At 53.9% G+C, this 13,067-nt stretch overlaps 1 protein-coding gene across 1 annotated transcript in view; it reads left to right on the top strand.

Moving 5' to 3' along the window:
- The window catches only part of TMCO1 (transmembrane and coiled-coil domains 1), a 33,304-nt gene extending 31,064 nt beyond the window's left edge, over nt 1–2,240 (top strand). Inside the window, exon 7 of the mRNA XM_084867184.1 lies at nt 1,730–2,240. Within this exon, the coding sequence (XP_084723310.1) occupies nt 1,730–1,828 (99 nt within the window). The 3' untranslated portion in view covers nt 1,829–2,240. The remainder of the gene's footprint in view (nt 1–1,729) is intronic.
- Nucleotides 2,241–13,067: the final 10,827 nt, after the last annotated feature.

Here is a 13,067-nt window from a genome sequence, read left to right on the forward strand (position 1 = left end):
ATAACTTCAAGGGCGTCAGAGCTTTACTGGCCTTTATCTCTAAATGAAAACGACTCACTTAATTGACCCCCCCGTCTCTAGTGTGGCTGTTTTGTCTAGACTCTAAACTGTATTATCGTGTTTGTGGACTAGACAAGTGTTTTTATCAGCAGCTAATCTGGTAATGTCTTATTGTCTCAAATTTTATCTTACAGTAACTTCCCATAATGTCTTGCTTAAGTTAACCCTAGATACATTGTCGGTGGTGGGTAAATATTTACTAATTAAAAGCAACTGGAAATGAATGACATTGTATTTTGGGTCTTCTCATTGCTTTGCCAATGGATCTTAGAGAAGTGGACATGTGGAGCTGTTTTTATTATGAAAACAGTACAAAAATTTTCCAGATTTACTAAGGAGGAGGAGTAGCCCGATCTACAAATGATTTGTTTTCTTGTTTCCAGATTTCTTTTTAATGTGAAGCATGAGCTATAGTATTGTGAATAAATCAATCAATGAAGTATTTACAGTCAATGTGATTCAAATGAATTCTTAAGATTACCTTCATATTCTGTTACATTCTGTTGTAATCTGACAGGGGTTATCTCAAATATACATATGTCTGCATCGGTCAGCATTCTTTTTCTTTTTCTTTTTTAATTTATTGATTTTTTACAGAGAGGCAGGGAGAGAGTTAGAATTAGAAACATTGATGAGAGAGATATATCGATCAGCTTCCTATTGCACATCCAAGGTACATGCCCTTGACCGGAATCGAACCCGGGACCTTTCAGTCTGCAGGCCAATGCTCTATCCACTGAGCCAAACCGGTCTCGGCTCGGTCAGCATTCTTAGAGGTGAAAGGTCAGTGTGGCTGGCTCTGGGATCCTTGCAGTGCCTCACGCACTGGGGCTGTCCAGTGATGAGTGCGGATGCGGGGGATTGTAGCACCCTCTTCTGGAGCTGTAGCACCTGACGCTCACTGACTCCGCGTCAAAGCCCCTCCCTTCCCTCCTGAAGAATCCCCGCTATCCCGTCAGGATCACTGGGAGTCTGTCCGCCTACCCCCGTCTTTCCCACAGTTGAGTCATTGTCTTCCATGATTGTGTCTGTCCCCAACCTGTTTATACTGGCTTACCTGTTGGATTTATGTACTTTAATTTAATGTTATATTAACTGATGAAATCTGAGAATAAAATAGTCATTTTTATGAGAACTAGTTAATAAATATGAATTTCTTAGAAAACTATTGAATCAGGTGTAAGTGAGGATCTGAGGAAGCTGAGAGGCAGAGCTCAAAACCCAGGAGGGTTCTGGACTCAGGTTCCTTGGCAGGATCCCAAGTTCCCTCGTTCTTTTGAAGATATGGAATGGGAATATTTCAGTTTCCGCTTAGATGGTGCAGCAGTGCCTAAGTCCAGGCAGCAGACCTGCATCAAGGGCAAGGCCTCTTCCAGAGTAGTTAGAATGTTAAAACAGATGGTCAGCTCTGGCTCGTTGGGCTCAGTGGATAGAGTGTTGGCCTGTGGACTGAAAGGTCCCAGGTTCCATTCCGGTCAAGGGCATGCACCTTGGTTGCGGGCACATCCCCAGTAAGAGGTATGAGGAGGCAGCTGATCGATGGTTCTCTTTCATTGGATGTTTCTAACCCTCCACCCCTCTCACTTTTTCTCTGTAAAAAATCAATAAAATATATTTAAATAAATAAATAAAAATAAAATAAAACCTGCTTTCATTCCCTTTTCCTCAGAACATCCAGAAGATTCTCGGCCTTGCCCCTTCGCGAGCTGCCACCAAGCAGGCAGGCGGGTTTCTTGGCCCTCCACCTCCTTCCGGGAAGTTCTCCTGAAATCGAGAAGAGCCTGTCATTCCTGCCACTTTCTAAGGTCTGCGAATCAGAGGAGCAACTATTCTGTAGCAAGAGCCGCCAGCAGCCTCGGCCCTCGGCCACTCTCCTGCTTTTACTAGACTTTGTGGATGTGATGGAATGCCACGGCCCCCGCGGACCAGTCCAGCGTGTCCACTAGGAAGTGGAGGGCGTCTGTGCTGGGAAGTGTCTTCCTGTTGGTTTACACGGACGTTTCCGCGGGACACAGCCGCGAGACGCTGTGTGCGAGGAAGCCGCCGCGGGCCTGTAGCAGCCAGAAAGGAAAGTCTAGTTTCCCGTAGTTAGTTACGACTCTTAATCGTGTGGGGTTTTAAGCCAAATCTATGACCTGTGATCAATAAAGAGGCCAAAATTTTCACTGTCTCCCCTACAAGGGAGGTCTGTTTCATGTCGCCACATGTCTCGGCCCTGTCTCGGGGATGCGGACGTAAAGGTAAGCATGCCAGCGGGCTAACGCCAGTGTTTGCTGCCGCGGCTCAGATGGTGGCTCATTTGCTGCACGCTCACAGTCACCCCTCAAAGGAAGTGGAAAGCCTCAGGGAAGGGAAGCAGGGAGCCCGGGGTAGCTGTGTGGCGCCCCAGCAATGCCCACCCCACACGGCCTGCTGGGCTCCTGCAAGAGTGTCCACGGAAGAAATAAAGCCGCCTCGTCACGGCAGGGTCCACGCAGGAGGCAGTAAGGCCTACAGAGCTTCCCAGCCAGTTTTCTTTCTTTTTTTTTTTTTTTTTTAAATCAATCTTTATTGTTCATATTATTACAAAGGTTCCTCATTTCTTCCTCCCTCCACCAGGTTCCCACCCCACCCTCTGCCCCCTCCCCATCCCCCATTGTCCTCATCCATAGGTGCACAGTTTATGTTCAGTCTCTTCCTCCCTCCCTTTCCCCGATAGTAAATCCCTTTTCAGATAGTAAATCTGTTACTTAGCATTTTCTCATATCAATAATACCTCCACATGCCCAATGATACACTTCACACAAAAGACATTTCCAAATAGGTCAACCAGCCTCCTCCAGGCCCCACACAAGGCACTCACAGATCAACACCCCAGCGTTATACTAACTCAACACATCCAGATCTAAGCCTTCATCACTTGATTCAGCAGACCCTCAAGTTCCGGCAAAAGTTTCCAGCCATGTCTGAGAGGCAGCCGTGGGCAGGGACAGGCGAGGAGCGAGCTGTTTCGGGCCTGGCTGCTCCGGGCCTGGCCTCTGTTGCTCTGGTTCGTTCCACAACCAGCTGCTCCCGGTCTGGTCACTGCCACTCCCGACCTAGTTGCTCTGGATTTGGCTGTTGCTGCTACAGGCCTGGCCGCACCCAACCCGGCTGCTCTGGGCCCGGTTGCTCCGGTCCCGGCCGCTCCGGGCCTGGCCGCTCCCAGCCTGGCAGCCGCTGCTCCGGGCCTGGCCGCTCCCAGCCTGGCAGCCGCTGCTCCGGGCCAGGCCACACCAGACCCGGCTGCTCCGGGCCTGGCCGCTCCAAGCCTGGCAGCTGTTGCTCCGGGCCTGGCCGCTCCCAGCCTGGCAGCCGCTGCTCCGGGCCTGGCCACACCAGACCCGGCTGCTCCGGGCCTGGCCGCTCCCAGCCTGGCAGCTGTTGCTCTGGGCCTGGCCGCTCCCAGCCCGGCAGCCGCTGCTTCGGGCCTGGCCGCACCAGACCCGGCTGCTCCGGGCCTGGCCGCTCCCAGCCTGGCAGCCGCTGCTCTGGGCCAGGCCACACCAGACCCGGCTTCTCCGGGCCTGGCCGCTCCCAGCCTGGCAGCTGTTGCTCTGGGCCTGGCCGGTCCCAGCCTGGCAGCCGCTGCTCCTGGCCTGGCCACCAGCCAGTTTTCTTAATTTCTCGCCCTGAAAAAATGGGAAGAGGAGGCATTTGACCGGTACCCAAGCAGACAGTCTCTGAGTTATTGGCTCTAACACGCCCAGCCTGAGACGCCCGTTCTCTCAAACATGATTTGGAGCTTGGCCTGTGTAAGGATAACATTCCCCTTCCGGTTAAAAAGTCAAGCGCTACCCATCGCTGTGTAACTCCCGGGTGCACGCCAACTGTGCAGGGGTAGCGGGGTTCCGCCCAGTGCGGCAGGCTGGGTCCTCCCAGGCAGCACCCAGAGGTGGTACTAGTGGCCCAGTGCACACCCTCTGGCAACTGGAAGGCAGAAAGCGCATGTGAGTGCTCAGCCCTGACCGACCGGGTGTGGCCCATCATCCTCTGCGGGTCAGGCACTTAACGCGGCCCCCAGGACCCCCTGCTCCAAATCAAACTCGTGCGTAGTAGGTCTTTCTGTGTATGGAACACTCCCATGTATTTCACTACTGTCCTCAACAAAGTACAAGTACCACAGACTTTCTCCTTTTTTGGATTAAGTCTGCTTACGTTACAGTCTTTTATTTTCATTTATTGTTTCCTTTGAGTTTTAAACTTTTAGAACTGAAAAAAATCTCACAAATCAAAGTTTTTAAAAGTGAAGTATAAATAACACCAGATACCCGCTATTCGACTTCAATTATTAACTCGTTAGAGGCCCAGTGCAAAAAATTTGTGCACTCGGGGTACCCCTCAGCCTGGCCTGTGCACACTCGCAGTCTGGGAGTCCTCAAGGGATGGCTGGCTGACAGCTTAGGCCCACTCCTTCTGGGCCTAAGCCACTAGACATCCTTAACACTGCCACTGTGCTCACCAGCTGTGACCCCAGCTTCTGGCTGAGTGGCACTTCAACTCACTGAAATTAATTTTTCATGTGGCTGCTCAGATGGTCCCTTTTCCAGCCATGAGAGGCTCTGTAATGGCTCCTGGGTCCGTTTGAGGAGACCCTCACTGTTACTGGTGGATCTTTGCTGAGTGGCATGCGACACCCAGGGCATCCTGCCTGCCCAAAGGCAGCACTTTCTCCACGGAGGCCTGCGGCTCAGCACCAAAGGAGCTCATGGACCCGGTGCCAGGTGGACCAAGGTAACAGGTTTCATCAAGATAAGCTGCATCATCAGCCGAAACCGGTTTGGCTCAGTGGATAGAGCGTCGGCCTGTGGACTGAAAGGTCCCGGGTTCGATTCCAGTAAAGGGCATGTACCTTGTTTGCGGGCACATCCCCAGTAGGGGGTGTGCAAGAGGCAGCTGATTGATGATTCTCTCTCATCCATGTTTCTAACTCTCTATCCCTCTCTCTTCCTTTCTGTAAAAAATCAATAAAATATATATTTTAAAGATAAGCTGCATCATGAATTAATACTGAGGCTCTAGTCCCCCTTAAGTTCAGGGCTGCAGAGTTTTTTTTTTTTTGTTTTTTTTTAAATCAATCTTTATTGTTCATATTATTACAAAGGTTCCTCTTTTCTTCCCCCCTCCACCAGGTTCCCACCCCACCCTCTGCCCCCTCCCCATCCCCCATTGTCCTCATCCATAGGTGCACAGTTTATGTTCAGTCTCTTCCTCCCTCCCTTTCCCCGATAGTAAATCCCTTTTCAGATAGTAAATCTGTTACTTAGCATTTTCTCATATCAATAATACCTCCACATGCCCAATGATACACTTCACACAAAAGACATTTCCAAATAGGTCAACCAGCCTCATCCAGGCCCCACCCAAGGCACTCACAGATCAGCACCCCAGCGCTATACTAACTCAACACATCCAGATCTAAGCCTTCATCACTTGATTCAGCAGACCCTCAAGTTCCGGCAAAAGTTTCCAGCCATGTCTGAGAGGCAGCTGTGGGCAGGTACAGGCGAGGAGCGAGCTGTTTCGGGCCTGGCTGCTCCGGGCCTGGCCTCTGTTGCTCTGGTTCGTTCCACAACCAGCTGCTCCGGGTCTGGTCACTGCCGCTCCCGACCTAGTTGCTCTGGACTTGGCTGTTGCTGCTACAGGCCTGGCCGCACCCGACCCGGCTGCTCTGGGCCCGGTTGCTCCGGTCCCGGCCGCTCTGGGCCTGGCCGCTCCCAGCCTGACAGCCGCTGCTCCGGGCCTGGCTGCTCCCAGCCTGGCAGCCATTGCTCCTGGCCTGGCCGCACCAGACCCGGCTGCTCCGGGCCTGGCTGCTCCCAGCCTGGCAGCTGCTGCTCCGGATCTGGCCGCTCCCAGCCTGGCAGCCGCTGCTCCGGGCCTGGCCGCACCAGACCCGGCTGCTCCGGGCCTGGCCGCTCCCAGCCTGGCAGCCGCTGCTCCTGGCCTGGCCGCACCAGACCCGGCTGCTCCGGGCCTGGCCGCTCCCAGCCTGGCAGCTGCTGCTCCGGATCTGGCCGCTCCCAGCCTGGCAGCCGCTGCTCCGGGCCTGGCCGCACCAGACCCGGCTGCTCCGGGCCTGGCCGCTCCCAGCCTGGCAGCCGCTGCTCCTGGCCTGGCCGCACCAGACCCGGCTGCTCCGGGCCTGGCCGCTCCCAGCCTGGCAGCCGCTGCTCCGGGCCTGGCCGCACCAGACCCGGCTGCTCCGGGCCTGGCCGCTCCCAGCCTGGCAGCCGCTGCTCCGGGCCTGGCCGCACCAGACCCGGCTGCTCCGGGCCTGGCCGCTCCCAGCCTGGCAGCTGCTGCTCCGGGCCTGGCCGCTCCCAGCCTGGCAGCCGCTGCTCCGGGCCTGGCCGCACCAGACCCGGCTGCTCCGGGCCTGGCCGCTCCCAGCCTGGCAGCTGCTGCTCCGGGCCTGGCCGCTCCCAGCCTGGCAGCCGCTGCTCCGGGCCTGGCCGCACCAGACCCGGCTGCTCCGGGCCTGGCCGCTCCCAGCCTGGCAGCTGCTGCTCCGGGCCTGGCCGCTCCCAGCCTGGCAGCCGCTGCTCCGGGCCTGGCCACACCAGACCCAGCTGCTCCGGACCTGGCTGCTCCCAGCCTGGCAGCTGCTGCTCCGGGCCTGGCCGCTCCCAGCCTGGCAGCCGCTGCTCCAGGCCTGGCCACACCAGACCCAGCTGCTCCGGGCCTGGCCGCTCCCAGCCTGGATGCTCCGTGCTTGGCTACTGCTGTTCTGGGCCTAGCTGCTCCCAACCCGGCTGCTCTGGGCTGGGCTTTTCCGGGCCCAGCCACTCCGTGTCTGGGTGTTCCTGGACTGGCCACCCTGGGCTTGGCCGCCTCTGCCTCAGGCCTGGCTGCCACTAGGGCTGCAGAGTTTTTACTTAATTTGTTTGATCTGTACCTCTTGTCTGATGCTAAGAATCCTATAGTTTTCAGTCCCAGGAATGATGAATTAGAATATTGTATAATTACTTAGCATAATCCCAAATGTCCACTTCAGAGTGTCAGAGTGTCGATCCCAACATTGCTACCAACAGCAGGACTCCTGTGGTGGGTGGGTGTTCTCTCAGATCCCGTTCTGTTCAGTCCAGTTAGCCCCATTTCCAGTCACCAGATAGTTTCTTTTCTGAGTCGATGCCACCAAGTGGATGAATATATGTTTACACTCATTTTTGTGATTTTATTTTCAACTTTCAGAGCCTGCTCTTTTTCTTTGAAGTATACAAAGGACACAGACTGTTTTAATGGGTTTCTAGGCTAGCCTACAAAAGTGTATTTAACCTGCACAGGGTGGGCAACGAGCTGCCCATTATCACACTCCTTTCACGCGTGGAACCCACTCATCAGCCCAAAATGTGGAAAGATGGGCAGGAACAGATACCACCAGAAGCTGTTATATTTTATCTTTTAAAAAATATTTTTTATTGATTTCAGAGAGGAAAGAAAGAGAGACACCAATGATGAAAGAGAATCATAGATCGGCTGCCTCCTGCATGCCCCACATTGGGCAATGAGCCCACAACCCTGGGCATAAGCCCTGACCGGGAATTGAACCGTGATCACCTGGTTCATAGGCTGATGCTCAATCATTGAGCTATGCAGACTGGGCAAGAAACCATTTTATTTTAAGCCAGTAGTTGGGATGCAGTTCCTGCCCGACATTGTCCCCCATCCTTGCCCACACACTGACGAAGGCAGGGCATCCTGTGGGGACAGGATACAGCAGCGGGCGTCACCAGTCACTCCCCTGGGGCCTCATCACTGTCCCCTGGCTTTCCCTGCCCTGGCTCTAACAGGCCCTACACGTGGGTTTCTCATTTCGCCTTCCTGGCGACAAGCTTTCTAAAAAAGAAGTCAAATCGCATTGCTCCTCCCACGAAAGTTGTCTAGTAGTTCCCCTATCCATTAAGGAAATGTGAGGAAACCATTCCAGTTCTCCGCCTTCAGTCCCCCGACACACACACACACACACACACACACACACACACACACACACCCCAGTCGAGACAGGTGGATTAGCTGTCAAATTCTGCATCCTTCACCTTCTTTTTGGACGTACTGTCTTTGTTCTGTCTGCTTGGGATGGGCTTCCTCTTATTTACCTGATTTTCTCCTATTACCTTCTCCACTCTACCCAAGCATCAAGCATCACTTCCCTCATAAAAATAAAAGTTTCCCTGGCCTTGACATGGCCTAGATGAGTCACTCATTAAAAATGGGCCAAAGCCGGGACCAGTTTGGCTCAGTGGATAGAGAATTGGCCTGCAGACTGAAAGGTCCCGGGTTCGATTCCGGTTGAGGGCATGTACCTTGGTTTCGGGCAAATCCCCAGTAGGGGGTGTGCAAGAGGCAGCTGATCGATGATTCTCTCTCATCAGTGTTTCTGACTCTCCCTCTCTGTGAAAAATCAATAAAATATATTTTAAAAAATGGGTCAAAAATAAAGTCTATTAGCTTTCTGAGTCTCATCTGGAAAATGGGGTCCGTACTCCTCAGAAGGCCTTTACTCACCCTGCACTTACCGAGTCTCCAGGCGGCCCTCTGTCCCGCCACCAAGCGCACCGCGGCCTGGCCCTGTTCTCTTCTCGGCCCGGCCGCGAACTGCCGCGTGTTACTTATGTGATGTGCGCTGTAGTGTGTGAATCAGTGGCCGGGTCTGCAGAGGATGCTCCTGTGGAAACTCACTTGAATGACTCGATTAAAGCAACATGCTAGCAATGATTGCTCTGGCATATGTGGGTGAAGTAACAGAGGCTGCAAAAGGAAAACAGATTTAGGAGATTCAGCTCTCTTAGTGATTCAGTTCTTGCTTTTCATCCTCAGTGGCCGATGTTCGTTCTTTCTTTCTTTCTTTCTTTCAATTCATTATTGTTGAAAGTATTATGTATGTCTCCTTTCCCCCATTGACCTCTCCCTGGCCATTTCCACCCCCAGCACATGCCCTCACCCTTCCAGTGTCTGTGCCATTGCTTACAGTTATAAGCAAGTCCTTTGGTTGGTCTCTTACCCCCCTCACCTCCCACCCCCGCAATCGGCTTTCCTCTGAGGTTTGATGGTCTTTTCGATGATTCTCTGTCTCTGGATCTGTTTTTGTTGATCACTTTATGTTGTTCATTAGATTCCACAGATGAGTGAAATCATGTGGTATTTTTCTTTCTCTGACTGGCTTATGTCACTTAGCATAACACTCTCCAGATCCATCCATGCTGTTGCAAATGGTAAGAGTTCCTTCTTTTTTATAGCGGTGTAGTATTTCATTGTGTAGGTATACCACAGTTTTGTCTTTTTATCCACTCATATATTGATGGGCACTTAGGCTGTTTCCAAATCTTAGCTATTGTAAATTGTGCTGCTGTGAACAGTGGGGTGCATATATCCTTTCTGATTGGTATTTCTAGTTTCTTGGGATATATTCCTAGGAGTGGGATTACTGGGTCAAATGGGAGTTCCATTTTGAGTTTTTTGAGGAAACTCCATACTGCTCTCCACAGTGGCCGCACCAGCCTGCATTCCCACCAGTGGGTGCCAGATTAAATTCTTACACATCCAGACGAAGCCAGTTCCTGCCAAGTACACCACTCCCTTAAACTGCTCAAGGCCACAGCCCGTTTCTCTTCTTCTTTGCCCACACCCACACCCCGATTAACAATTAACTTAGGGTGTGGTCTGTCTCACTATGGAGAGGCGGGATTGACAGGGCAAGCACAGGGAATGCGGGGCACTCGGTAGCAGAGCCCACAGGATCCCTGATGCCTCCATAGTGATTTCAACCTCAGCGTAAGGGCTGGGCCAGTCAAAGCCCCAGGAAACCCGACCTGGGCAGAAGGGCCGCCAGCAGGGAGCCGTGGCCGCAGTTATGTGCACACATGTGCTCTCGCTGCAGTCTGACTCCCAGCAACACGCCAGGCGCAGCGGGGTCTCAAAGGCAGTACGTTCTTTCTTGATTTTTAAAAACGATTTTTTAAAATTTGATTTTGAGACAGAGACAGAGAAACATAGATAGGCTGCCTCCTGCATGCCCCCTGCTGGGGAAGGAGCTCGGAAACTGGCATGTGCTCAGACCAGGAATCCAACCAGCAAACCAGCCAGGGCTGTGTCTCTGTCCTTTGCTGAGACTCGCTGCCCCTCCATTTGTCACGGAGCACCCGCCCTCCCCAAGGACCCGGCTCTCCGGAGGGAAACCGCATTATCGGAGAGCGCAGGCCTCCACACCCTCCTGAGCAGAGGCTGCCGTTCCCACTCCCACTCCGAGGACCCAGAGGCAGGCCCGCGCCCCGCCCTCTAGTTTCCCAAGAGCCTCTCCTCTTTTCAGACTTAGCCATCAGCTATATCTCCCTTCTTAAAGATAAGCTTTCAAAATAAAGTAATAATACAAACACTTAGAATCTTATAAAACAGCAAAAGCCAACCCCTCTTCCCCAAGCTGCCCCGCCCTTCCTTCCCTGCGGTCCCACGCGGACCCTCTAACGGTTTGTTGCTTGGCAGCCTGGCTGCGGCCCTGTCCCGTCAGACGCCCCGAATCGTCCGGCTGTGATGAACATTCCAACCAGCAGGTTCTGGGAGACGCAGGCGACCCTGTTCCATGGGACTGCAACCTCATCCAGGCAAAGACCGAGATTTCCCAGATAAGGAGGAATTTCCCTCAATTCCGCAACATGGAACCGTGGGCCAGGTTCCCAGCGGGCTGCCTGTGGGATCTGGCATCCGACTGCAAAGCAGGCCTCCCCTCAGTCTCTGCCCAGCCCGCCCGCCCGCCCGCCTGCCCTGCGACTCCAGCCTGTCCCACAGCCTGCCCCACAGTCCTCTCTCCCTCCCTCTCTTTCCTTCCCCCTCCCTCCCTCCCTCCCTCGCTCCCTCCCTCCCTCCCCTTTCTCTGTGCTATAGATTCTGCTTCTCTGGAGAAACCTGACCCCCCAGATCTGCACTTTGCTCTCCTGGTCAGTAACTGTGAGTTGCGGTTCGGTGTGGCTGTGCAATCAAGCTCTCCCACTGACCCCGGATGGGCAGTGACGGAGCCACCTGCGCGTCTGCCTGTCTCTCATCCTTTCTCTCCCACGTCTGCCTTCCAGCCACACCTCTGAGGCCTGCTACTCCCTTGGTCCTCCTGCTCCCGTGGCCCTCTGTGCTTCTGGATTTCACCCTGAACTTGCAGAGCTGGCAGCACCACCCTCCATGGCTTCTCAGCTGCTTTGGGAATATTGCCAACCAGATCCTCTAACAAAGTATAAAGTCTTTCAACCCCCCCCCCCCCCCCCACACACACACACAGGGCCAGTTTCAAACCCCACCCCTCCCTTTCCTTTGATAGATGACCACCCAAATAAGAGTGAATTCTGATGGCAGCCTTCATGAGGACAGCACCTGGACCTGCAGAGGGGAAACTTGCTTTGGGCCTGCACCTGGACTGCACCCAGGTCCTCCCGCTAAGGGGTGGGGTGGGGTGTTGTCAACTTTCTGAGCTGGCTTCCTCGTCTACACCAACGATGAGCAAAACAGCTTTGCAGAATTGCACTGAGCTATCTGAGCCAGTCTCCTTCTCTTTCCCAGGGTCACAGTAAGTATTAACGGAGAAAATAAGTATGGGAGGGCTTTACACTCTGTAAAGCTCTGTCTACACGTTGGCTTTTGTTAGTAATATTTGAATAATCCTATCTAATAAAGAGGGACTATGCTAATTGACCATCACACCCTCACAAAGATGGAGGCTCCCATAGCCAATAAGGAGGGAATATGCTAATTGTCTGTCACATCCTCAAAGATGGCAGAGCCCACAGCCACAAAATGGTGCTCAGTCCCCTTAGCCCTGCTGGGGTGGCAGGTGCATGGCATGGCTGGAAAAGGGAACAGACGGGTCTGGCCGCTCTATGTGCCTGCTTCCAGAGTCCCCCAGTCTCCTCAGTCCCCCACCTGCCCAGGGCCAGTATGAGGTATAGGCAAACCTCAGGTGGCGGCTACCCAACTGCCCATGGCTGCCCCAGGCTCAGGGAACCAGGGCCGGCGAGGCTTGTGCTGCTGGCAGTGGCAGCAGCAGAGGTGTGATGGGGGCGTTGCCTTTCCCTGATCGCCAGGTCACCTCCCGCCCCCAGGGCTCCCGGACTGTGAGAGGGGGCAGGCCGGGCTGAGGGACCCCCCTCCAGTGCATGAATTTTCATGCACTGGGCCTCTAGTGCTAATAATAAAAGCACAGGTAGTTAAGAACAGCTAGATATTTGGGAGGAGGTTTGTCATTGTATAAGCTATGAATTTCATCAAAGGACATGATGACCACGTTTCTAAACAAACTTCAGGAATCATGATTTGTCAAAAGGCATTTGTGGGGGCAGAGATTTTAACAGGAATTGCACTCCAGGTCTGATTTGAGGTGTGTGGTCTGTACACACACACACACACACACACACACACACATGCACACGCACGCGCACGCGCGCGACCACCCTTGCTCTGCCGCCCGAGCTCTGCAGTGCTGGTCCCAGCTCCTCGTTGCTTCATTCCTTTTCCAATGGACACTGACAGCAAAGGCAGGGGCTGAGGGGGCCCTGGGTTCTGAGCTTGAGGCTGGGTTTCCACTCCAGGGCCAAGCCCCACAACCTCAGTGGCGTTGAGAGGTCACAGAGTGGCTCAGAGGCTGGAAAAGGGACCAGCGTCATTTCTTTCTGCTCGAACCCTGCAAACCGCCCTAACATTGTGCTGGTGGGACAGGATGGACCCTGGGAACGTGAGCTCCTTGCTGAGGAAAGAAACGCTCGGCTGTGCGTCCACACGGCCAGTTTCCGCTCGTGAACGTGCCCACGGACTCCGGCTCTGACTCCCGGAGGCAGGAGGCGCCGGGGGAGCCCTGGGCGTGAGCCGTGCCTGCCGGGAGGGGCCTTTGCTTGGTGCGTCCCGGGCGGTGCCACGGAGAGCCGTGTGGAGTTTACAAAGCAGATGCACACTGTGCGTCTCCTCGACCGTCCTGCCCTTGGTCTGCACAATAATGGAGGCTTAAGAGTGAA

The sequence above is a fragment of the Pipistrellus hanaki genome (assembly GCF_964339955.1).
Source record: "Pipistrellus hanaki genome assembly, chromosome: 18".
Lineage (NCBI taxonomy): Eukaryota > Metazoa > Chordata > Mammalia > Chiroptera > Vespertilionidae > Pipistrellus > Pipistrellus hanaki.